This window comes from Aspergillus mulundensis (genome assembly GCF_003369625.1).
Source record: "Aspergillus mulundensis strain DSM 5745 chromosome Unknown scaffold_12, whole genome shotgun sequence".
Lineage (NCBI taxonomy): Eukaryota > Fungi > Ascomycota > Eurotiomycetes > Eurotiales > Aspergillaceae > Aspergillus > Aspergillus mulundensis.
This window is the reverse complement of record NW_020797900.1, coordinates 70,125-94,933: the sequence shown is the minus strand read 5'-3', so window position 1 is coordinate 94,933 and position 24,809 is coordinate 70,125. Positions and strand designations below refer to the sequence as shown.

The 24,809-nt window shown below is 54.8% G+C and overlaps 10 protein-coding genes across 10 annotated transcripts; 4 read left to right on the top strand and 6 right to left on the bottom strand.

The window, feature by feature from the left end:
• Nucleotides 1-659: 659 nt before the first annotated feature.
• On the bottom strand, nucleotides 660-1,740 carry DSM5745_09399 (CFEM domain-containing protein; the record flags this gene model as incomplete). Its single annotated transcript, XM_026751415.1, has 4 exons — nucleotides 660-896; nucleotides 945-1,384; nucleotides 1,434-1,611; nucleotides 1,660-1,740. The coding sequence occupies 4 exons, from the start codon at nucleotides 1,738-1,740 to the stop codon at nucleotides 660-662; spliced, it is 936 nt and encodes a 311-aa protein (XP_026599763.1).
• Nucleotides 1,741-5,387: 3,647 nt separating this feature from the next.
• DSM5745_09398 (class I SAM-dependent methyltransferase) lies at nucleotides 5,388-6,472 on the top strand (the record flags this gene model as incomplete). The annotated part of the gene is made up of 4 exons (XM_026751414.1): nucleotides 5,388-5,425; nucleotides 5,490-5,676; nucleotides 5,775-6,326; nucleotides 6,398-6,472. The coding sequence occupies 4 exons, from the start codon at nucleotides 5,388-5,390 to the stop codon at nucleotides 6,470-6,472; spliced, it is 852 nt and encodes a 283-aa protein (XP_026599762.1).
• A 334-nt stretch (nucleotides 6,473-6,806) lies between these two features.
• On the top strand, nucleotides 6,807-8,783 carry DSM5745_09397 (Beta-1,4-mannosidase; the record flags this gene model as incomplete). Its single annotated transcript, XM_026751413.1, has 1 exon — nucleotides 6,807-8,783. The coding sequence occupies one exon, from the start codon at nucleotides 6,807-6,809 to the stop codon at nucleotides 8,781-8,783; it is 1,977 nt and encodes a 658-aa protein (XP_026599761.1).
• A 153-nt stretch (nucleotides 8,784-8,936) lies between these two features.
• On the bottom strand, nucleotides 8,937-10,716 carry DSM5745_09396 (uncharacterized protein; the record flags this gene model as incomplete). The annotated part of the gene is made up of 4 exons (XM_026751412.1): nucleotides 8,937-9,835; nucleotides 9,887-10,243; nucleotides 10,297-10,596; nucleotides 10,641-10,716. 4 exons carry the CDS (start codon nucleotides 10,714-10,716, stop codon nucleotides 8,937-8,939), a joined length of 1,632 nt encoding a protein of 543 aa, XP_026599760.1.
• A 1,158-nt stretch (nucleotides 10,717-11,874) lies between these two features.
• DSM5745_09395 (phytanoyl-CoA dioxygenase family protein) lies at nucleotides 11,875-12,889 on the bottom strand (the record flags this gene model as incomplete). The annotated part of the gene is made up of 3 exons (XM_026751411.1): nucleotides 11,875-12,226; nucleotides 12,278-12,641; nucleotides 12,700-12,889. The coding sequence occupies 3 exons, from the start codon at nucleotides 12,887-12,889 to the stop codon at nucleotides 11,875-11,877; spliced, it is 906 nt and encodes a 301-aa protein (XP_026599759.1).
• A 96-nt stretch (nucleotides 12,890-12,985) lies between these two features.
• On the bottom strand, nucleotides 12,986-14,894 carry DSM5745_09394 (flavin-containing monooxygenase; the record flags this gene model as incomplete). Its single annotated transcript, XM_026751410.1, has 2 exons — nucleotides 12,986-13,114; nucleotides 13,182-14,894. 2 exons carry the CDS (start codon nucleotides 14,892-14,894, stop codon nucleotides 12,986-12,988), a joined length of 1,842 nt encoding a protein of 613 aa, XP_026599758.1.
• An 831-nt stretch (nucleotides 14,895-15,725) lies between these two features.
• On the top strand, nucleotides 15,726-17,528 carry DSM5745_09393 (uncharacterized protein; the record flags this gene model as incomplete). Its single annotated transcript, XM_026751409.1, has 6 exons — nucleotides 15,726-16,173; nucleotides 16,236-16,508; nucleotides 16,570-16,870; nucleotides 17,010-17,133; nucleotides 17,186-17,305; nucleotides 17,370-17,528. The coding sequence occupies 6 exons, from the start codon at nucleotides 15,726-15,728 to the stop codon at nucleotides 17,526-17,528; spliced, it is 1,425 nt and encodes a 474-aa protein (XP_026599757.1).
• Nucleotides 17,529-18,630: 1,102 nt separating this feature from the next.
• DSM5745_09392 (putative aminotransferase) lies at nucleotides 18,631-19,938 on the bottom strand (the record flags this gene model as incomplete). The annotated part of the gene is made up of 3 exons (XM_026751408.1): nucleotides 18,631-19,342; nucleotides 19,388-19,857; nucleotides 19,906-19,938. 3 exons carry the CDS (start codon nucleotides 19,936-19,938, stop codon nucleotides 18,631-18,633), a joined length of 1,215 nt encoding a protein of 404 aa, XP_026599756.1.
• A 644-nt stretch (nucleotides 19,939-20,582) lies between these two features.
• DSM5745_09391 (MFS transporter) lies at nucleotides 20,583-22,240 on the top strand (the record flags this gene model as incomplete). The annotated part of the gene is made up of 3 exons (XM_026751407.1): nucleotides 20,583-21,216; nucleotides 21,264-21,862; nucleotides 21,911-22,240. 3 exons carry the CDS (start codon nucleotides 20,583-20,585, stop codon nucleotides 22,238-22,240), a joined length of 1,563 nt encoding a protein of 520 aa, XP_026599755.1.
• An 839-nt stretch (nucleotides 22,241-23,079) lies between these two features.
• Nucleotides 23,080-23,961, bottom strand: DSM5745_09390 (alpha/beta fold hydrolase; the record flags this gene model as incomplete). Its single annotated transcript, XM_026751406.1, has 1 exon — nucleotides 23,080-23,961. One exon carries the CDS (start codon nucleotides 23,959-23,961, stop codon nucleotides 23,080-23,082), a length of 882 nt encoding a protein of 293 aa, XP_026599754.1.
• Between the last annotated feature and the right edge of the window lie 848 nt (nucleotides 23,962-24,809).

Sequence of the window (24,809 nt, the reverse complement as noted above, 5' to 3'; positions counted from 1 at the left end):
GTGGGTGGTGGGGAACGAAGAACGGAAACTGTCTAAGGCTCTGTGGTGACAACATGCAGCAATGGCGCGTCGCAGCATCCAGCTCAGCGCTACTTCGTATATAACATTGGTCTTTAGGTTGTCAGTAGCCACTTCGCCTATGGATTTATGCCATCTTGAGCAGAATGGTTCATTATTATCATCGATTCGATGGGGCTGATCCACATGCGACAATATATATCTTGGACGCCGCTGAACAACACTCCAGAAATAGCCTTCTACTCGAACTTTGCACTACGATCGATGTCTTAAGGAGATTTGGGAGATACTGACAACTTAAAGAAGCAAGGATTGTATAAGGCATTTGCATATCGTATCGCTCCAAACCGTTCGCTCGCCCTGTCGAGGCCTGCACGGGGAGATGCGTCCCTTGTCAGCTTCAAGAGTCCAAACAAGTACCCGAGATACGAATCTATGACGCAAGTCTACACACGGAACAAAGTAAAGATCGTATGAGTTAATTATTATCGACAGTAAGAGTATTTACCAATGGCCATTAGTACAACATAACCCGTCATAACCTATACATTAGGGCCCAGTAGTCATCACCACCATACATCATTAACGTAAGAGGCATCTAGCCAGCATGAAAGCAATGGCATGTCGTCATTATCCATCATTTACAGAACAAGGAAAGCCGCAAGACCCAGAGCACCGGCAGCGCCGGTCGGGAATGCGATGCGGGGAGCAGCACCGGTGGGAGCGTCCGTAGCGTCGGACCCGTCACTTGCGGTGGAAGTCTCGCTGTTGCCACCGTCCGACGAGGTGGAGGAAGCAATGTTGCCGTCACTGTCGGTCGAAGTGCTCGTCGAAGTCACCATCGTAGTGCTGGTGGGAGAAGGAGAGCTGCTGGGAGACTAGACGTTGTTAGCGTAGGACTGACATGAAGTGAAAGGTTGGCTTACCTCAGTAGGAGAGGGAGACCCGGTGCTAGCGGGACCAGTGGTGCTGTCGCTGCTAGTGGGCTCACTGGTGGATGTGGTCTCGGTGGTGGTCGTCTCACCGTTGGCGCCAGTGGTAGTGGCGGTGCCAATGACAGTTGTAGTGCCGTCGTCAACAACGGTGGTGGTGTCATCGCCAATAACAGTCGAGGCAGTCGTGCCATCGTCCTCTCCGATGATAGTCGAGGCGCCGCCGGCAAGAATGGTCGAGGCACCATCACTAACAATAGTTGATGTGCTGCCATCACCAATGACGGTCGAGGAACCGTTGTCGCCAGTTACGACAGAGGAGGTAGCGGACGCAGTGCCGGTGTCGGTGCCTGAGCCGGTGCCTGTGCTAGCCCCAGGAATGATCGCGGTGGAGGAAGGGCCAACAGTGACGGTAAGTTCACCGCCGGACGAGCCTAAGTCCTATCAGCGCAAGCTCAGACGGAACAATCGGGAGAGACGAACCTGGACACTCATCCAGAGCAGCCTGAAGAACCTGGATGGCGTCATCATCGGGGCAGGCCTCCGCTGTGCAGTCGCGGATGCCGTATCGGTAGTTGGGAGTTCCGCAGAGACACTCGGTGTCGCCTTCCTCGCAACCAAGGTCACCAGCCTGAGCGAGCATATTGCTAAGACACATGGACTGGACGAGTTAGCAGGTATCAAGGGGTGGATTGGAGCTGAAACGTACGGCACATTCGCTGACGGACATCTGAGCGCAGGCGCCGCCGAGCGAGGCGAGAACGGCCATTTGGAGTGTAACGGACTTCATTGCGCGAAATGTGAGATGCGTAAGGTATGTGGAGGTAAGAGTAGCAGGATAACACGATTCGATGCCAAAACGCGAGCCAGCGATGGTGGAGAGTGGACTTGAGGGTGAAGCGAGAATGATGGAGAGAGGAGAAAGGGACGAGGTTGGGAGCAAGGGAAGAGCTGCCTTTAAGATCGGCAGCAGCAACAGCAGAGCTTGATCGTGCCTGCCACCCGTACCACGTCAAGCCAGACCCTCATCTTTCTTTCCCTTTCCTCTTTCCCTTTCCTGCCGTACCGTGGACGGTGATTGGTAGCGTGGGAATAGCTTCGGCGTGCTGTTCAACGTGGCGGGGATCCACGGTCCTGAGGTCATAGTAGAAGAAAAACAAAGCTCCAGTGCCGTTGCAGCAGATCCTATAGGGCGGCGAAAGGATCAGAGATCCAAAATCAAGCTACCTCTGCGCAGGCTAGCTGCAGCGATAATCCTGGTGAGTGAGCGGGCCACTAACGAGCGACTACTACGTCACTCCTCCTTGCCCGTCCTTGCGATGTCATCGTCTCTGCCCAATGTCATGACGCTGCTGATTCTGCCCTTCGCAGCAGTTTCCATCGCTGCTTCATGTCAAATGACTGGCCTTCTGCAAGTCAGCAAGCCGCATACACTGTGTGCCAATGACCGCGGACGAGAGCGGTGCTGCCCATGGGTGAGCGACTCTGACCGCCGATCGGGCGATCGCGCCCAGCCACAGTCCGTCTTTGGCGGTGGCTGGATCGTCCCCGCTATCCCGCACTATTGCCTGGCAACCAAGGTTGTTTTCACCCAAATTCTCGAACCTCATCATCGACTGATTCAGTCGGGACTGCGAGTTTGCTAATTCTCCATTGGCTAGATCGAATGCGACCGACGCTGCTCGTTCGCGATCGCGGTGATCGCGGTGTCCTCCTCGCAGGATCGCTCCCAGTCTTCTCCAGCACACCGAGCCTTGTCTGCCGGCATCGCAGCAATCCCAGCCCCGATTTTACATTGATTGCAGGAAATATGGCACCGAACATACCCCATATCCTCTGAAAAATCCGCCGACGCGATCAGATTATCTATGGTCGCACAAGCTTCCGAGGAGTTCTACTCTGGCCCACCAACCCATCGCGATGCCGACCAACTTGGTCAATATATCCGGAATGGACCGCCTGCTGTCCCAACCTCGCTGGGCAAGTTAACGATTCGTTCCAACGCGCCGCTACTCTTCTTGAACAAGCAGAGGCCATTTGCCGTCCCTGCAGGATACTCCGGCTCCGGCTCTAGCGACGCAATAGACGGCAACCACGCAGTATGCGGCAGCTCAGCGTCGGGAAGAGCACGACTGCTTGGACCGTGTCCTGGATTCCCGATTCAGGCGTTTAACACAACGAGGGTATGACGAGCTGGGGTACGCACGGGTTGAAGTCCACCCAAGACAAGTGGCTGGATTAATCCGAACGCTGGCAATGGGCACTGCACATATTCCGGCAATTCCGGACGGCTTCATGTTGTGGCGAATCGAAGCCGGACAAACATTTGCCGCACCTTCAAGGCTTCTCCTCGAACGCGAAGCATGCCTGTAGTCGAACTGCTTGAGAGTATCCACCGGTACGCTGCCGACATTCTAGATGAGACTTGGTTGGTGATGCCACATCCGGTGGATGATATCTGGCTGAGAATTGATGGGTTGCGTCTTCTATGAACTTCACTCTCTGCGCTGACAAGTGCCTCCCTGCGTACTGACACTTACGCCCATACATCCCGGTTGACAGCTGAAATGCGGAGTAGATCGACGTGACTCGGAACTTAATTCTTTCTGGGGAAGGGTTCTAGACCTGTGTACCTTGAATGCCGACCACGTTCCAATCACGAGAATGACTATAGAAGAGCCCCGGGCGAAACTCAATCTCGCCATTCTCTCAGCCTTGACGCATCTCATCAGAGAGCCCTGATAACGTTCAAAGTTCGAACCTTTCTCCCACCACATGCGGTGTCAAGGAGTGAAGCTACGGACCTCTCCCAAGCGGACGGTTGCCAGGCTTGAAATTCGATAGTCTGTGCAACCAACGAACAAGGATACACTCGCATCGCAATTTCGCAAACCGTTCAGGCCCAACTCGTTCAGGCCCAACTCCGTTCCGCGAAGCAGATGTCCGATACAGTAGTACAACATTATTCGACCGGACCGGACTCGAACACAGAATGAAGACTACCAGTCTACCAGCGACATTATTTAGACTCAGTGCCATCGAGAATCCAGCCTAGCATTCGATCTCATCGTCTAGTCGTAGAGAATTGGAGCTGTATTCGTCGTCGCGAAAATCACAATAAACCCTGCCTATGGGATAGATGGGCACAGCGGGACGTGATGTCGGCCTTCGTCGAAGTCTTATATCACAAGAACCAGAATATCGCCTACCGCTCGCCGAATTGTCCGGTTTGAAGCTCTCGGCGACAACCTGCCTCTGCAGCTCACCAATGTGCATTCCGAGCGGAGAGGTTCCCCTGGGAGGTACAGAGATATGATACTGAAACTGGAACGGCCCGTCGCAGATGACTTTGCGAGAAATTTGCTGCAAAGACCCCTATATCTGCCGCCAAAGCCATACCTACAGTTCCGGGAAGCGCAAAAGAGACTCTCGCCTTGTTGGAAAGTTCGGATCTACGATCATGATCACTTCCATGATCCCCGTCGCCGGCTATAACTACCAGAAGGACAGTCGTGGCACACCAAGCAACTCTATCCCTAAGCGCCTGACCACAAACACATCGACGCCGACTGCGACAACAATAGATGGAAATATATCGAGTTTCTTCAGTACTTCACTATATCAACGATGGCCTGGAACCCAGCGCTTCATTCTCGGCCCTAACCAGTGACGTCATATTGTTTTGCTCATACGGCGAGAGGCTCGACTCACCTGCAGAGAACGGCGATTTATCAGGGACCCGTGCAATAGAATCACGGGGACAAAGAGCTTGCATTCGTCCAAGCGTCTATGCTTGTTCGCATTGGTAAATCGACATGGCTAGAAGAACAATAGCCGATGTTGCGAGAACGAAGTAATGAGTGGCTGACAACTCTGCAAGGGTGATAAGAAGTGCTGGATCGAGCAAAGAATGAGAGGTGATGCCTGGTGCAATTACTTACGCGAAAGCGCCAACTAGCGAGCGGAGTCTTCGGTTCCCAATGCTAAAGGCTTGGTCTTGCTGAATGGTGAAGCGAAGCTCATCGCGATTGCTTCGACACTGGCCGCTTTCCATGGTATTAAGGGTACGAAATTTTGGCCCCTCAACGGCAAGCCGGTCCATTTGACAAACCGTACGCCACTCGATATCCATCGGACAAGGCTGCTTTCTGATCTCTTTTTCAGCGAACGCCCTGGATAAGAACATAACCGCCTCACAACCCTGGAAACCTGAATTAGAACCATGGCGTCTGTACCCTGTCCTTGCTGATGGACTCAGTGCCTTTGCCAACTCAGTCCAACAGGTTGTCCTGATGGCGCATCTAGGCACCTATCGCTGCAGCCAAAACTCGCCGAAGTCTCCGACGCCAGTCTCAAGGTACTCACGCAGCCCTATATAGCCATCGCGGGTTCAAGCCAAGTACCGAAACATCGAACGCCACAATCACAACTGGCAGGATGAGTGACTTTACCGAAACTAATCGCAAACACTTCGAGTAAGTCTGTCCATTTCGGCTCGTCTGGTCCCTGCTAGAAAGAAACGAAGCTCACCATTCGCAGCAAAGTCGCCTCCAACCACCAAAACGACTTTGGCGAACTCATCGCCGCAATAATAACCGAGCTCCAATCTCGGCGCGAGTGGATCAGTCCGAAGCTTGCTGGCGAGCCGAAACATGAAGATGGTATCAAGGAAGCGGATGAGGTCCGTTTGCTGGATTACGCTTGCGGTTCTGGAACAGTCTCCAAGGTAGGTTACCATGCATCTACGCCAATGCCTCCGCAGTCTAGCTAAGAGCGGTCCACTGCACGAATACGAACTGATAGCGAGCTTGACCCCATACCTAGGCGCTAGCCCCATACACAACCCGCAGCATCGGCCTGGACCTCTCCGCAAATATGGTGAACGAATACAACAAGACCGCGAGGGAGATGGGATATGGCGCAGAGCGTATGCAAGCGCATCGCTGGGACCTGCTTTCAGACTCGACTGCCTCGAGCGCTCCCAGCGACTTTCTTGCCCAAGAATCATATGATATCGTCGCAACGGCTATGGCCCTGCACCACGTCGCTGACCCCGCGAAACTCCTTTCCCGTCTGTCGGAGCTGCTCAACCCAGGCGGCGTTTGCGTTGTGGTTGATATGGTTCCGGAATCCGAGTCGGCCTCTACCGGTGAAGTTGAGAACGTATTCGAAACTATAGAGACCCTTGACCCTTCGAAGCGTGGTGTTTTGGACACCATCGGCAAGCAGGGCTTTACCGAGGCTGAAATGAGGAGCATGTACGAGGGTGCCGGGATGTGGAGGAGGTTCGAGTATGTGGTTCTGCCGGAGAAATTGCGCTTTGCGCTTTTTGGACGGCGCTTTGCGTTTCCTGGTTTCGTTGCTCGTGGGGCGAAAGTGTAGTCATACACTAAAGTTGTGTCTTGGGACATGGAACGGCATGCATGATGCTGACGCCCAAGCTACAGGAGACATGGCGGGCGAACTTCGGACGCCAGTCTTCATGTCGGGTGAACGATAATGATAGGCCAGTCGGTATTTGATATGTCTTTTTCGAGAACGGCAGTTGGTCTTCAAGCCCTGTCATTGTTCCTCCACATTCCGGACATCCCTCAGGCGCCTCCCCGGATCCAACCCCGCGGGGAAGCACTATAGCCTCCTTGGCGAGGAGACCCTCATTCGACATTAGACTCAAATTAGCCTGATCTCAACTTGGTAGTACAGATATCGTCACCTGCCAAGTCTCTCAAAAGCCGTTGGAGAGATGACCATTTGCCGTGGAGACGCATATAAACCTCAAACTTGAAGATGGGTGGACGTCGGTACATTGGCGGTATCACTTTGAAGATATAGGCTCAGTCTGAACACGTCTTCAAGATGAGGAGTCCATCGCTACTATCCCTCCTTTCCTTGATCACCTCATCGCTCGCCAGCCCCTCATCCCCAGCTCCAAACCTGCACTCCCGCGATGCCACCACCAACCTCAACCTCTCCCTCCCTCAACACCCGCTCTCCATCAACCTAAAACCCCAGCAAACCTCAACCAGAGACCTCGTCTCGCTCGATGGCCTCTGGTCCTTCGCAATCGACAACACCACAAACAGCACCGCAACCCCCTGGACAAGCCCCCTCCCAAAAGGCCTCGAATGCCCCGTCCCGGCCTCCTACAACGACATCTTCATCGACCGCAACATCCACGACCACGTCGGCTGGGCGTACTACCAGCGCACCGTCGCAATTCCACGCGGGTGGTCGGGGCAGCGCTACTTCGTCCGCCTGGAGGCCGCAACACACCACGGCCGCGTCTATGTGAATGATGACCTTGTTGCCGAGCATGTGGGCGGATATACGCCTTTCGAGGCAGATGTTACGGACCGCGTCAATCCCGGCGAGAGCTTTCGTCTAACGATTGGCGTCAATAACGAGCTCACGCATGAGACTATACCCCCCGGGACTGTGGAGGTGTCCGAGTACACGGGGCGCAAGGTGCAGACTTACCTGCATGATTTCTATAACTATGCCGGACTGGCTAGGTCCGTTTGGTTGTATTCCGTGCCGGTCGAGCAATATATCGAGGACATCACCGTTGTCCCTGACGTCGATTGGGACGAAGATGCAGAAACGGGAATCGTGCACTACACTGTCGACACCTCCAACGGGACCGGGTCCATCGAGATCACCATCGCCGACGAAGAAGGCAACACCGTCACCACCGCATCCGGCGCAAACGGCACAATCACCATCCCCTCCGTGCACCTCTGGCAGCCAGGGTCCGCCTACCTCTACACCTTCACCGCACGCATCCTCTCCACATCCACCGACCCTCCGCGCGTGGTCGACACCTACACCCTCCCCCTCGGAATCCGGACCATCGCCATCAAAGACGCGCAGATCCTCCTCAACAACGCCCCCATCTACCTAACCGGCTTCGGCAAACACGAAGACAGCCCCATCCGCGGCAAAGGCCACGACACCGCGTACCTAGTCCACGACTTCGAGCTGCTGCACTGGATCGGCGCCAACTCCTTCCGCACATCCCACTACCCCTACGCGGAGGAGGTAATGGAGTACGCGGACCGCCACGGCATCCTAGTCATCGACGAGACCCCCGCCGTCGGATTGGCGTATAGTATCGGCGGCGGCGTGTCGAGTGCCGATAGTCCCTCGACATTCACGCCAGAGGGAATCAACAATAACACGCGCGCCGCGCACGCCCAGGCACTCCGGGAACTGGTGGCGCGCGATAAAAACCACCCGTCCGTGATCATGTGGAGCGTCGCCAACGAGCCGGCGAGCGATGAGGAGGGTGCAAGAGCGTACTTCGAGCCGCTGGCCACTCTTGCCAGGGAGCTCGACCCAGCAGGTCGACCCATAACGTTCGCGAACCTAGGCCAGGCAACATACGCCACAGATACAATCTCCGACCTGTTCGACGTGCTCTGTCTGAACCGTTATTTCGGGTGGTACAGTTTCACTGGCGATCTGGACTCCGCGGGTATCGCTCTCAAAGAGGAATTAACCGGATGGAGCGAGACGTACCCGGGCAAACCGATTATCATTAGCGAGTACGGGGCGGATACGCTGGCGGGGTTGCATTCCGTGATGGGATTGATTTGGAGCGAGGAGTTCCAGATTGAGTATCTGGATGTTTATCACGGGGTGTTTGATACTTTTGACAATGTGGTTGGCGAGCATGTGTGGAATTTTGCGGATTTCCAGACCAAGGAGGGGATCCAGCGCGTTGATGGGAATAAGAAGGGGGTTTTTACGAGGGAACGAAGGCCCAAGGGGGCGGCGTATGCCCTGAAAAAGAGGTGGAGTGGGTTGAATAATACGGGGTTGGGGACTGAGTAGGGCTTTGGGCGCTGGATGGGATGTTGAGCTGGAGGGCACTTGGGAGAGAGTATATCCATGAAGAAGGTTGGTCCAAAGACGCAGAGTAAGCAATACATGTACCTAGGGGTATTTTGGACAGTCTCGCTATCCGAATGAGTATCCTTGGATCCATCAATCCTCTACCGGAAAAGGCCAGATGGCCCTCGCCTCCTCCTCGCTCACCCCCCTCTCCGCAACCTTCTCAGTATACAACCTCAGCAACTCTCTATTCTGCCTCATCTTCTCCTCAAAGTCCACCTGCGGCGCAATCCACCCCTCCGCATCCGTATCCAGACACTGCATGGCAAGCTGCTGCACTTCATTCCACTCCCGGTACTTCTCAAACTCCCGCTCATGGGACTCGATCTCCCCAGCCGTGAACGAATACGGACACTCCCCCTCGAAGCCCAATTCCGCCCAGCTCCGGGAAATCTCAATAAGACACTCTCGTAACGGGACGACCCCGACATCCGATACCTCACCGAGACGGATAAAGAGCTCTCGAAGCACACGCGGGACGTTCATTGCGTGGTATGCGGTTCTGTTCTCTAGGAACGTTGAGACTTCGTATGCCTTTGCCATCTTCGCTGCCATCCATTCCTGTTGAGCCGCGTGCTTTTCGTCGGCGGAGAACGAATCGAATTCGGCTGGGAGGGAAGGCTGAACGAAGCCCTTGGGGTACGGATAGTCTTGAGGAGGTTTCAAGAAGACAGGCCATTGTGCCTGAAGGAAGAACGGGAGAATCGATAGGGATTGAACATCTATTAAGGCCGTGATCTTGGACTTTTCCTCCGGGCCGATGAAGATGTTCCCCATGTGCAGGTCTGTGTGCCATAATGTCGGCTGGGAGTGTTTGGCTAGGATTGTGTTCGAGTCGAGCGTCTTCATCAGACTGATGGTGATTTCTAGGAGTCGGGCTCCCCCCTGTGACCCTGGTTGGTGAGATATTTCTTGCTCTACTGTAGTCTTAGTTGAAATCCGGGAGAGTTCTTGTTTCGCTAATGAGATACCGAGCTCGGATACTGTGTTCCCTAGGCCGATATTAGTTTTAATCGTGATGAAGAAAGAGCCGATGTCCTTACAAGGGCCCTGATCAATTGTGCTAGCCAGGGGGGAGTCCAGGTTGTGAAATGAGCGGTCCGGTGAAGGGCCGACACAGAGCTCGCTGCCATCAAGGTCTTGATGATTGAACCCTTTCGCATCTGACTGCAGGTACAGCCCGCCAAAGGCAGGAAAGGAGGTGGCGGAGAGCTGCGCTTCAAGCTTGGTCAAGCCTTTGATGAGCTCCAACTTGTCGTATTCGGTCATCTCGCGCCATTCCTCGAACAGCGGGACGCCTGGGGCTTTCTCCATAACGATATACTCGGCGCCAACGGGATTGGCTTCATCTGGTGACCATGAGAGTACCCGAGGAGCCGGAATTGTGGTGTGCCTCCGTACTGATGGAACATCAGTCACGAGAAGTCCACTGAATGGGATGGAATGCACGTACAGTACTCCAATGCGCCGACCTCAGCTGCTGTCGTGAGGAAGGCTGGTCCCGCGATGCGGCAGGGGATCTTCGCGATGAGTGCCTCTCCATCTTCTTTGGTCATGAGAAGCGCCTTGCTGAAGCCGCCTTCAAGCTTTTCTACAGTTTTGATCGGAGATCGGCCTCGACCCACCGCAGCGGCTACACCGCAGAGCGCGTCCACGTCGAACTTGCGGTAGCGGCGTTCATACTGATGCTGCTCGTCCGCGAGGAATCTTCCGTTGGTGTAAAGAAAGAGATCCTCGCGACTGATGGGTTTCCCTGAGCACGTTAGTGAAGCCTTGTGGAGGTATCGCCAGTCTCACCTCGGCAAAGGATCGATAAATGCGCGACGGATTGTTTTCGGTGGAGCTTCTTGAAGGTGCGCATCAATAGTCGCATGGTCACACGAGTCGGTAGCCCTTCCTTACTGATTTAGTCAGTCTTCATCACAAAGAGAGGCAAGACCCTCGGCCCTGGGATGGAGGGTAACGGGAGGTGGACGTGCCCGGAGTGGAAGGAGCGCGGAAGGGATCGTCGTTTCCGTCTCGGGCCGATGCCATCCCGGCGCTAAGTCGCCGGCGCGCTAGCCATAATAGGCTTGGCGGTCCTCATTTCCTCCAATCACAGCGACGCTAGTTTACAGTGGAGCTGGATCACAGTGGTACTGCTTCCCACACAATGCTCGGGGTCTGAATTCTATGGAGTGCTCTTGGACCTGAAGCAGGGGCTCGAAGGAGCTTACTGGCGAGACTGGCATTGCGCTAGCAAGTAGCTATCCAAACCATTCGATTAGAAGGTCCAGCTGCGGATAGTGGTCTTATATTGGGGTTTACCTTCCACATTGTTATCCCAGTTCTTCTTGTATATCAGAGAGAGACGGAAAACATTGGGGTGCTTAACCCTGTTTTCAAGGGTGTATAAGTATAGTATGGGTTTAGTCCCCTGCAATGAACGAATGCCTTCAAGCTCAGGATTGTAGCTAGTAGGCACATATAATCAATGGATGTAGTTCGTAATTGTAATTAAATACCAGGATAATCGATATAAGAATGACTGTAGTACAGCCAACTATACTGCCCCAGCACACAACAATGACGCAGGCGCGACAGCTCCGGCTCAACGACAATGGGAAGATCTGTGTCGGAGTCGCAGGGGTCTGAAAGTTGATCTCCCACACTGACGGAATTGCGGTGTACGTAACACTTCGCCCTCTATGACCAGAATATGAGGTCTGATTCGTCCAATCTAGGGCTACATGGGGTAGACTAATCAATCAAATAGGCTTCTGAATCTCGCCGGAGGATCTAAGCCCCAGCTGCTGGGGTCATGCCCCGGGTTACTCCGTACTCCGGATCCTCTAGTGCTTTAGCCGGTAGAGAAGGACCAATTGGATTCATGACAATGCATGCAACAGCAGTACGTGAGGCGCTGTCATCTGAACCTCTACAACAGAAAGCTCTACAACAGACCGGGTTGTTGAATGCGGAGGTGACATTGCTATCCTAGGTATCCTAACAAGGACTGCATATACAATCGACAGGAATGCCATGCAACACTCTAAAAGTGAATAGACTTGCCCGTCTCCAACTCCTCAGGGTACACAACATAGATAGGATCCTGCTCCTCGACATGGCCGCACACCGGGTCGCTAAGGGCATACCCAATAAACTTCTGCGTCTCACGGTCATACTCACGCACGCGCTCCAAGGGAACAGCCAGGAACTGGTTCTCCTCCTGCCGAAGATAGCCCCGGGTGACATAGGTCGAGAAGACGGTGCGATACTCGTCAGCCGTCGTGTTATGTCCGGCGCCGTGGTACAGCGACGCAAAGAAGATCAGCGCGTCGCCCTTTTCCAGCGAGGCGTACACGCAGTCCGCCACATTGGGCGGAGTCGGTCGGTCATTGGCCCTATGTCATGATCAGCGAGCTGCATCACCGCAGTCTGGTAGGCGGACGCACCACAGATGACTCCCAGGGATGAACCGCGTGCCCCCGTTCTCCTTGGTCACCTTGCACCCCGCAACGAGCACATTAATGCCAATCTGCGAGCGGTAGTCGAACTCAGCAGCCTCAGCGATGACATTGTGGTGGACGTAGTCGTCGCGATGCAGCGGCTGGGGCTTCGCGCCGGGCCCGACCCTCAGCGCGACGGTGGACGTGAGGTACGGGCGCGACACGGACTCGGACCACTTGTCGCCCCACCAGTTCCAGCTGCGGGTGACGAGGAAGTGGTCGCACAGCTGCTGGAAGAGCGGGTGCATCATCTGCGTGCGCGTGTACGTGGGACTGAGCGAGATCAGGTTCGGGGCTTTCTGCGTCTCCTCTGCACTCGTCAGCACGCCTCGGTACGGAGGAATCTTTGCCGGTGCTTTGCTACGGACCGGGGAAGAATGAGCCCTTCCATGCGGCGCTTTTGTCGAGACGAGGTCGGACTTCCTCGTATGCTTTGTCGACGTCCGTGGGGGAGACGAAGCCTCGGACGAAGACGGCGCCGTCGCGCTTCATGAGGGCGATGATCTCCTCGAGAGGAGTGTCTTTGGTCACGTACTGGGGGGCGTTGGGAATGGTCATTGTAAAGTTCAGTTGGTTCCTGTCTACAGGGCACTACGGGAGGCAGGGAAGGCAAGACATTTATATTCAACGCAACGGAGAACGAGACTAGCTTGCTTAACGGGGACCAACCAGGCCAGCATGCGTGGCCGCGACCTGCAGGGCCAGAAAGCGCGAATAGACCCGCGTCTGAGCCAGATTCCCGCCCATGAACCAGAAACCAGGATGCCCGCTTGGACGCCAGACCTAAAAATGGGACCGTCAGCCGGGGTTCAACAGAAGAAGCAAAGAAGAGCAAAGCCAGGAAACCCACCGAATGGAACTCTCCGGTCTCGTCCAACCCCCACACCTGCTTGTTGCAGCGGGCTGCAACCGCCGGTCCCAGCACCCTGCGCACCGACTCGAGGGGCCCATGGTACCCCGTCGCAAGCACCACAATGTCTGCCTCCAGGCGCCCGCCGTCTCCGAGTAGCAGATGGTGCTCGTCAAAGCCAACGACGCCCTCTGCACACTGCTTGACCTGCACCTTGCCGTCGACAATCAGCTGGCTGCATCCAAAATCAATGTAGTAGCCTCCTCCGCGCTTCGCAAACAAGCCGATGATCCCTTGGCCGCTGGGGCCGTGGTTCAGCTTGAACCCGGACTTCTCCAGGCCTTTGAGGAGGTCCCGGTCCGCCTCGGTGATCTGCCTGGTATTGTCACGCAGGAGGTCCAGAGCGACCGGCCACGGCAGACTCTCGGAGAGCAGGTCAACCACCTCGAGCGGGATGGAGGCGTCCTCGACGAATTCGTTCTCCGGCAGCAGCGGCAGCCCTGCCTGGCCCAGCACATACGAGCTCCCGCGCTGGAGGAGCGTCACCTGTGCTCCGTTCTCGTAGAAGTCCTGCGCAATGTCGTGGCCGGTGTTGCCGGTTCCAACCACCACCACCTTCTTCCCCCGCGGATTCAACAACGCGGCGTCTCGATGGTGCTTGCTGTGGTAGACAGTCCCCTGGAAGAGCGGCTGAGTCGGGAGATGCGGCACTTTCTCGACATCGAACTGCCCGGTGCACCAGATGACATGCGACGGCCGGACAACGCGCGCTTGATCCTTATCCTTGCGAAGCACGGTAACAGACCAGGCCTGCTTAGCCTCGTCGTACTCAGCAGACTGAATCGTCGACTCAAGCCAGACATTCAGCTCCATGAGGCTGGCGTAGGCTTCAAACCAGTCGCCCAGCTTGTCCTTGGACGAGTACTTGGGCCAGGTATCGGGGAAGGGAAGGTAGGCGAGATGCGTGACGTTGACGTGGTCGTGCGTCACCAGCGTCCGATAGCGATTCCTCCAGTTGTCGCCCACGCGCCGGTTCTGCTCGATGATGAGGCACGGCACGCCCATGCTCTGCAGGCGCGCGCTGACGTTCAGTCCTGCCTGCCCGGCGCCCACCACGAGCACGGTCGGTTCCTCGTCCGCGAACTCCATCGCCCGACGCCGTCGTTCAATCCAGGTCCCCTGTGCGATGCCGCCGGGCATCGACTCGGTGGTTCCCTCGGCGCGGTTGCGCCCAGCTCGGTCTTCGCGCCCGTGCAGTTGCTGGAGAGAAGTGTAGACTGCGAATGCTTTCCACTCGGATGAATTCTCGTCCAGCGTCAAATACGCCACTCCGGTGCCTGTGCCGCAGTACGTCGAGAAATGGAATATGGCCCGCACCCAGGAAGTGCCTTCCCGCGGCGTCTCCAGCACAGGCTCCTGCGCGGGTTCCGTGGCCAGGCAGACTTTGCTGACAAGGGCGCGTGGTTGGTGTTTGGCGACATAGTCCGAGATCTTGTCGAGCCCTCGTAGCGTATGGAGGTCCCAGTCAAACGCGAGCATGTCTCGCCACCAGGAGTCCTCGTGGAGGAGACCCGAGAGATCTGGCGAGTCATCTGCCAACCGGGTGTTCAACTGCGATATCCATTGTTCAGCGATCTCCCTGGGATTCGCTCCCGCAGGTAAGTCAGGCGTCCGGGGAAGGAGGTTGTCTTCGTCGTGGCTAGGGGGTATCATGTTGCTTCAGTCCCAGCTGGTGTTCCCGAGTATGCTGGTTGCAGGGTTGAAATCTCAATCTGGCCTCGTCAATTTAACTTGCGAAGCCAGCCTCATCTGTCATATTCCACCCTTAGTTGCGATTGAAATACCAGCCCCCTTTCCTCAAGACCAGGTTCCCCTGCTCAGAACTCAGCCTCCGGAGTTTCTGAGCGTTTTCGACGAGTAGCAAAGTACCCTACACACCGGTATCTGGTACCCGAGGTAAATAGTGCATGCAGATGTGATTGACTTGGTTGAGAGGCTGCACCCATTGGGCAATCACTTTCCATGGATCTGACATGTTCCCTGCTTCAATCCTTTGGCAGGGCATCGATCGGCAATCGAGCTGCATCCCACAGCTCACAGCAGCTTCACATTGGCTGATCACCAACCCCCAATTAACCCGGGCGGCTATCCAACCTCTGCTCAGTGGGTGACCGTAGGACCGGAGTAAGCTGACTTGCATTGACATGTACCCACTCAAGAAACGATAGTCGGTTGTTTGATACATCGCCGGAGATCTTCACAGGACAGGGGTGTCCCTGGTACGGTGGTATCTGCTAGGTAGCTGGATCTTACAGGCTTCCCCCAGCCGACCTGTGGTCCAGACTTCGATAGCTCGTGTCACTGTGACTGGGATATACCGGTAAACAGAGCTAGACGTGCTCAAGTCAGTCAACTGTGCAGGCACTCGGCATGGTCTGCCACTCTTACAGAAACGACTGCAAATATATCATCGCATCATATCTCCAAGCACCGCCTCTTCGACAACCAGCAACCGCCTACAGAACGACAACGTAAACCCACACCATGGACAGCACCCTCCACCGCATCCCCGTGGGCTCCACGATCCTCGTAACCGGCGCGAACGGCTACATCGGCTCGCACGTCTGCAACATCCTCCTATCGCTGGGGTACCGAGTGCGCGGCAGCGTCCGCTCGCCAAAGCCCTGGCTAACCGCCTTCTTCGACGCCAGCTACGGACGCGGCCGGTTCGAGGCCGTCATTATCCCGTGTCTAAGTGAGAGCGAGGCATGGGAGAGCGCGGTCGACGGGGTGCAGGGGATCGCGCACGTGGCGTCCGACCTCTCAATGAACCGCGACCCCGAAAAGGTCGTGCCGCAGATGGTGCAGGGGGTGCGGAATGCGCTGGAGGCGGCGGCGAGACACCCGCTGGTTAAGCGGGTCGTGTATACATCCTCGTCCACCGCGGCGTTTATCTCGGTGCCGAATAAAGAGGGGGTGCGGATTACGCGAGGTGCGTTCTTGCCTGTTCTTTCCCTTTTGCTCCGTCGAGTTGAAATGCCCTAACTAGAGCAGACACCTGGCACGATGCGTCCATTGCCGCCGCATGGGCCACAGACACGCCGGACGACGAGAGAGGGTACCAGGTGTACTGTGCATCCAAGACGCTGGCGGAAAAGGGCGCATGGGAGTGGGTGCAGCGCAACAAGCCGCATTTCGAGTTCAGCTCGGTCGTCCCCAACACCAACTACGGCCGCATCCTGTGCCCGGAGATCCCTGCGCCCAGCATGGCCTGGACGGGCAATCTGCTGCACGGCGACGACACCGTCATGCGGAGTTTCCCGCCGCGTAAGCTCCACTGATCCCCTGCTTCCAAGTTCCTGGCCGGGCTAATTCCTCTCACCTGCAGAGTGGTTTGTGGACGTGGAAGATACCGCGCGACTGCATGTCGTCGCCCTCCTCAGCCCGTCTGCGGTCGGAAAGCGACTCTTTGCGTTTGCGCAGGCGTTCAACTGGACTGATATCCTTACTATCCTCCGAGAGCTTCGGCCGGATAATACCCAGCTCCCGCCGAGTCCTGAGAATGAAGGAAGAGACCTCAGCGAGATTGTCGATGCGCCCGAAGCAGAGGCCTTGATGAACGAGTTCTTTGGCACAAAGGGCTGGGTTGGCTTGAAGGAGAGTCTGGAGGCTGGTCTTGAGGGGCGTTGGTAATCTACGGAGTGGATTGGAGATTAAGACCAAGAATAGCATCAACCCATGTTGGATGTAGTCCGTGAAGTCCGTGCCCGAGCGCCCAATGGCTGCAGCCGCGCTGTAATTCTTTCTTCTCCTTGGGTATATCTACAGGCCCTCTCCCCTCGCAAAGAAAGTCCCCAAGGACCTTAAGCCCCGCAAGCCATTCCCCATGTCTGTCACCCACATGGTCGTCTTCCACTTCAAGGAGAGCACCAGCGACGCGAAGATCGAGGAGGTGAGTCTGCACCCGTCACATCCACCAGCCACTTCTCAATGCTAACGGCCAGTCTGCTCAGATATGCCGAGAAATTATCGCCCTGAAAGAGAACTGCATCCATCCGAAAACGCAAAAGCCCTACATCAAGTCCTTCGAGGGTGGGAAGGACCACTCCCCGGAGAACGCCCAGGTATGCTATGCCGCTGTGCTTTCTCATTCCCCGCATCCGCATCCAGAACGCTGACACACAGCAGCATGGGATGACGCATGGGTACGTGGCGCAGTTTGAGAGCCGAGAGGACCGCGACTACTACGTCTCCGAGGACCCGGTGCACCTGGAGCTAGGGCCGAGAATTGCGCCGTTCGTGGAGAAGTTCCTGTGTCTGGACTTTACGCCGGAGCAGTGGGTGTGATTGAGCGTGTGGCTTGCAGAGAATGCAAATCATTGTCGAGTTTTGCCGCTTCGGCTGGAATTAGGTAGCACAAATGAAGCGCCACTTACCTAGCCAATGTACGAAGGCTGAAGGCAATGCCGGAACCCAGATTTGAAAATGACTGCTCGGGTCTCCGGAATGTGTGTTTGCTTTTTTATATCAGACAGGGGATCCCAGACATGTACTGTGGCCCCCCAACCCCAAGTAGACATCGATGCGGCAGGTCCAGCATGAGGACTAGGGGTATCGGCTCTGGTAAGCTATCCCAGGGCCGGGTTGGAGGCCTGCGAATATCGTCGTGGCCTTCTGTGTCCGAAATCCGAGCAATCCGTACAGAATCGCAAAAATGGGACTTCGATAGCTCTGAAGCGACAAGGATTGCGCAGTTGAGCATCTGCAGCATTTGCTGCAAGTCCTCGTCACACTGGTGTGATACTGATTCCAGAGCAGCAAACACTAGGCATGCATGCCTCGAAACGTACTCCGTAAAGTAACTCCGATGTCCAAGTGGTTGGTGACGACCTGCAGGCTACCTGCAAGCCACATATGTTCGCTTCGAGCGTGTTGGCACTTTGACCTGCCCCCGGAGTTCCATTGGCTATGCAAGGTGACAGACAGAATGGGAGAGGTCAAATCGTGTCCATTGTTTTCATTGCTGCCAACTCTCGAGCCCACTGGGTGCAGCGTCAGCGTCTATCCGCAACAATGGAAACACATGGGCTTGAACTAAGCGGGAGATGTATCGTAAACGCATTGTAGCAGAACAAGTTCGCTTGGTGGGTACAAAGATACAGGCCGAAATCTGTGAGCGTCGGGAAATCAATATATTGTCGAGCCGCCAACGTCATGTAGTGATTATTCGTCACCACCACCATCCCGACGTTCCAACTACCTCCGAGTTCAAGCTAGTTGTCACCCTGTATACAGACCATACGCTTAAACGACCAGTCCTACGGTATTTGACGTGACTTTATAAGTCGATAAGTGGATCAATCGACATTTGGAGAAGCCCACCATGCCTCTTGAATAGCTCCATGAGATCGATCACAATCTAAACATTATTTAAGAGCAGAGCGTCTCATTACAGGACAGGGAGGGCGTATTCCTCCTCCAAAAACCTCTCCAGCGCCTGCAGGGCTTCCCTCAGCTGCTCCGTCTGGCAGCCAAACCCCAACCGCACATAGCCTTTGAATTCGACTCCATTGCCATAGCATTTGCTCCCAGGCACGAGGAGGACACTCTTCTCTCGCAACAGTCGGATACAGAAGTCGACATCGTCAACTGGTCTGCCGGAACGTGTGAGTTTGATGAACCCGATGGGAGTCGCTACCGGCGGAGTCCACTGGCAAATAGAAGGATGTCGATCAATCAGTTCCTGGACAAGGGCTAGGTTCCGGCGGACTAGCGTTATGTTCTTTGCGATCAGAGTATCAAGGCGCGGTGGGCTGAGGGCGAACGCGGCCAGTTGGTCGTCGAGCTGGCTGACGGTGATGAGAGCGTAAGCCCGCGCATTGATGCAGAGATCGAGGATGGTTGGATCGTGCGAGGCAAGCCACCCGATGCGGATTCCAGCCAGGGAGTAAGCCTTGGATAATGTGCTGGTTACAATGACGTTCTTGTATCCGAACGAGAGGATTGACGGTGGGCGCTCGGGATCTGTGGTCGGGATCGAATGGAACAGGGGATAATAGATCTCGTCGCAGAGAATGGTGATCGAATGGTGCGTTGCCAAAGCTACTATCGCAGCCAGCTTGGACTTGGGGATTGCTGTACCGGTCGGATTGACGGGGTTGCTGTGATTGTCAGCGACTCCCTTGCTTGGGCTCAGGGCTACCCACTTGAGGATGATCATCTTGGTGTTGGGGCGGACAAGACCCTTGAGCTCGTCGACGTCAAGCGCCCAGCCCTCGTCCTCTTTTGCCTTCCACAGACTCACCTCTGCTCCTACCCCCGCCGGAAGGGCGTAGAGCTGCTGGTAGGTTGGGTATTGCACGATGACATGGTCGGCCGGTCCAACCAAGGCATAGACGGCAATGAAGTTGGCAAGGGAGCCGCCAGGCGTGATGAGGATATTGTCAGCAGCAGGGGCGCCAGGTGACTCTTTTGAGTACAGGTTGGATATATTTTGCCGGAGGGCCTCAGAGCCTTTCAGTGGACCATAATTCATCGGTGTCGCCAGCAGCGAGGTCCAAGGGTCTTTGTCTCCGTCGTCGGCTGTCGAGAGCGAGGAAAGCTCATTGACCGAGATGGAAGCACAGTAGGAGCTGGCCAGGTTGTGCTTGGCCCTTGGGCCGTGTGTCATGATCCACTGCCAACATTGTCAGCAGGGCAGTGCAAATGGCGGGACATGGCCTACTCGATCAATCTCAAAGGTCTCGATTTTCACCATGATGAAACAAGTGTTGCTAAGGGGAAGAATACCAGGGACTCTCCGGGTCATTTCATATGGACAAGATGGCCGCGGGGTGTTTCTGCAGTCCAGAGTACACGACGTGGCGCACCTGAATTCCATGCAAGGAGTCCCGTCTGCTCATAATGACTGGGCATCTCTGCTTGCAACTGCACATGGCAGAGTTCACCTGGAGATAAAGTTTGGCCTGGTGTCACTGCTGGGGATTTGCGGCACAGCTGGCCGGTTGGTGCGACCACGGATGGCCCCGGATATGGAGTCTTGAACATGTGAAGCCATGATCTCGCACTGATAAGAATAGGAGATGTCTCGGGCGAAGATGCCCTTCTGGTACAGGCCTAACTCCGAGGCCTGTCGATGCCACGAAGCATAAGACCATTGCCATCGATCTCCCGGCGTGGTTCAAACTTCAACAGCCCTGAGAGAAGACATCCACAAGGTCTAATTAAGCTTTACCGTGCTCTTCGTCAACCAGAGCATGGCGTGCACCGAGTTGGGCGCTCGGAGATGGACGGCCAACGGTCGGGGATGAGATCATCGCTGGCTCCACCGCCGCCATCGAGTTTTTTTCGGCTCCAGGAGCGACCGTCAACCTTTCTCAACCTTCTTAGCTCTCGTGAGAGATGGCCGCAATCATCCAGTACCGTGGCCTGCGCAAGTTCGTGCAGCAACAGCTGCAGGAGCACCTGTCGGACAAGGAAAGCGGCACCGACTACACCCAGATCCCCGGCATTTCCACCGAGCTCGACCACAACGGCGTGGAGTATTTCCAGGTCGACTGGGCTGGCGCTGAGGATCCGTTCTGGCCTCAGAAATGGTCGACTCCTCGGCGCGTGGGCGCGACTCTGTCTGTGTGTCTGATCGCCCTGGTCACGACCATGGCGTCCTCCATTGACTCTGCGGTTATCAGCGAGGCTGCCGCCGAGTTTGGCGTCTCGGAAGTCACGGAGTCACTGGCGACGGCGCTGTATCTGATCGGCTTTGGCGTGGGTGCGCTTGTGGCGAGTCCGCTGTCTGAAATGATCGGGCGCTACCCGGTCTACCTGGGGGCTCTGGCCATCTTTGGAGCCTGGATCCTCGGGGCAGCGCTGGCCCCCAACATCGGCGCCCAATTTGCCTTTCGCTTTCTGGCTGGCTTATGCGGTGCTGCGCCCTTGACTGTGGCTGGGGGTTCTGTCTCGGACCTCTGGAACACGCTGGAGAAGACCTTTGGCTTCCCTGTTTTTGCCATCCCCGGCTTTGGCGGGCCTATCTTGGGTATGTCTCCCGTGCTCCGTACCCTACAGTGCTGACTGTTGCAACAGGCCCTGTTGTGGGAGCATACATCGGGTATAGCTCGGCCATCAGCTGGAGATGGTCGGAATGGATCATGCTGGTCATGGACGGTCTGGTCATTGCCGTCATCCTGCTGTTCAAGCGCGAAACATTCGGCCCCAGACTGCTCTACTTCAAAGCCCGCTTCTTCCGACAGGAGACCGGCGATAGTCGCTTCAAGACCAAGGAGGAGGCATCGGGTGACGAAGACACCCTTGCCGTACTGAAACGACATTTCTCGCGGCCGTGGATCCTCCTTACAGAACCGATTGTCATTGCCTTTACCTTTTACCTCACGGTGGTTTACATCGTCCTGTTCACCTTCTTGGACGGCTATGTCACCATTTTCGGCGACACCTATGGCATCAACAACGGGCTGGTGAACATCTGCTTCGTTGGCCTCTTCATCGGGATCCTACTCGCCATGTTCCTGGTGCCAATCCTATACCGCCGAACCGCCAACCAGCTTCAGCGAGATGGCGATGACGGGTCAGGGAAGATGCTGAAGCAAGAGTCTCGCCTGTTCTTCGCTTTCTGTGGTGCGCCCGCTGTACCGGTGGGATTGTTCTGGATGGGATGGACTGCCTACGTACGTCTCCCCTGTCTTCCTGATACATCATCCCTAACCCTTATCCAGCCCGACATTCCAATCTGGTCGCCCCTCGCAGCATCGATCCTCATCGGCTTCGGCATCATCTGCATCTTCCTCTCCGCGTACATGTACACCATCGATTCCTACGGCCACTACGCCGCATCGGCTCTGACATTCATCGCTCTCGTCCGGTATCTCGCGGCTGGTGGAATGACGGTCGTCGGTATTCCAATGTACAACAACCTCGGTACGCACTGGACCTTGACCGTCCTGGGGATCATCAGCGCCGTGGCCATGCCGATTCCCTACGCGCTCGCCAAATGGGGGCCTTCGCTTCGGAAGCGGAGCAAGTGGGCGATTAGCAAGGCGCGATAGGTCTCGGCTGAGATGTGGCTTTTGGGATTGGACGGTGACCATGGCTAGAATGGGCTTTTGCAGTAATGTGCAGTGGTTCTATATACAGGGGGGATGTGTATTCGTGCATGGTAGATCTCCGTTCGAACATCAATGAATAGAACATAGATGCCGGTCGCTGGTAGAGACCGGTCCGGCAATACATCATATATAATGTTATCAAATGAGTCCTGATCCAGTACCTTAAGCTCTCGGAAGCACAGCCGCACTTGTAGCACATAACCGGCAAACCCTGCCATCCGACTCACCTAGATAGCCTGACCCAACCAAGTGTTAGGCAGAGTCCCAGCAGAGTCGCTGGCTCCGGCAGCGATGTCCGTGGCAAAGAAAGGGAAAATGACGCCCGCGCCGTCAATGTCCCCGTTTGAAGTTTGATGCCAGCTAAGAATGGGAAATGGGGTTGGAAGTGCTTGCCTCGCCAGATTGAAGCCTGATCATTTACCACTCCTCCCCTCCTTGAGTGAGTATCTCCCCCAATGATACCCTACATGGTTACATGAACCTCAAGGGCGTCGAGTGCTAAAAGATATATCCAAGGAGGACGGCTATGGAACTTGTCTTTTGCGGCGGGCTTTGCATGTAGTCTATGCACGCTGCCAGGAATATACAGATTTTGAGGCCGTTCCACCACAGGAATGTTTCCTACGCGAGGCAGTGGGACGCAAGAAAATAGGAAATCATGGCTTTTCTGGCGATTTTTAATTCTTTCTGTATTTCTCGCCGAGTCAACGCTATTGAGTATCTGTGTTAGCAATCTTTCGGCAAGTCCCCATTGATCACTACAACTTTCAGTCCAGGATCTAAAAAGCAAGAATCTCATCACGCACCGCCCCGGGGGCTTCCAGGGGAATCAGATGCTTGACGCCCTCCACACTGCGGAACGAAACATGCGCGCCCATACCCTCCAGGACATGGCAGACCTGTGTCTGCACCCTCTCCTTGGGCTCCACAACGTCCAGCTCCCCAACCAGGACGCGAACCGGGAGACCATGTTCTCGCAGTCTCTCCGGCACTCGGTCGCTGATGTCCTGCTCCATCCCGTACACCGGCCAGGCGGCCTTGGCTGGAGCATTCCCACTCAGGCTACCACGGACTATACCATCGATATCCTCCTCCGAGAGACGGTCGCGATTGGCGAGGACGTTCTCGACGGTCCAACGCACGGAGGCTTCTGTCTCATAGGCAACCCTCTGTTGCTGTTTCATTTCGGGCGGGAGTACAAGGGGCGTTGGGGGCGCGGGGGCTACGAGCACGAAGCCCTTGAGCTGCTTGAGCAGGTGGTCCGGCAATGCAGAGGGTGTGGCTAGCGCCACCTTTGCGCCCATCGAGTGTCCGACTAGGACAAAGCCGTCGTTTAGAAGGTCCTTGTTGTTGTCATCCGCTTGGAGCTGGGACAATACCGAAGCGATGTCGCTGGCCATGGCAGTGACAAGATATGCGCTGCCGTCATCATTTTGTGGACCTGTGGACTTGCCCCATCCTCGAAGGTCGACGGCGGCAGTAGGGTACTCGGAGGATAGTGAAGTTTTGGAGTCGGTCGCAGTCAGTTTGTGCCATGTTGAAGACGAGCCGCCCCAGTAGTGTAGGAATATGATGAGAGGCTTGGTGGTGGTGGTGCTGGGCCGCGTTAGGCGGATGTGCAGCGAGGTATCAGGGGCAGTGGAAAGGAACAAGGAAGACATGTTGATTATGGATATGATGCTGAGTAGAACTATTGCTGGGAGTCCGTGTGCATATATACTTCCGATGCAATCATTTGATTGTTTTGGACTGTTTGCACGGCCCCATCGCAGTAAGCACTAACAGTCCGCAGTAACCTGAAGAGTTCTAGCTGGTTAGATATGTTTGCATTGTTCTGCTTATGAGTATGCCATTGGCTGGCCCGTCTATACCTGCGAGAACTGTGGCGTCAGCTTCGTTTCGTCTTCGCAAAAAGAGTCTCACCAATACCTACCTACCCACCACGGAAGCCAAGTTTCGAATTCTTGGCACACCGCCAAGTACTGCCAAATTGTTAGTGTAGTTATAAAGCGCCTGAAATTTAGAGATTTTATATAATACCTATAAAAAAAAGCCAAGCATAGCTAAGCTAGTATTTTTTATATAAATTTTTTTATATTTAAGTTACTGCTAGCTAATGCTTAACTTTGCTAGTTAAGTTTACTTTTAAAATTTTAATTAAATTAAATAAATTAAATAAATTAATATATAAACGCGCAAAAAAATAAGGTATTATAATAATAATTTTAAATTACTATTACCACGCCTAGCGGTATAAAAATAAAATAAAAAATAGTTTATTTAAATTTTTAAGTAATTTTTTAATAATAAATCCTTTTTTAAACTTCCCCGTGTTTAAAATTACTAAATTTAAAAATGCTTTTAACCTAGCACCGCACCCAATTTTTAAAAAGTATGTAAAATATAAACCTTAAACTAAAAAATTTATACCCTTTTTTAACTATAAGGTTACGAATAAAAAAAAAGAGGAGAAAAATAGCTTTAAGGTATAAAATTAATTATTTTTTAA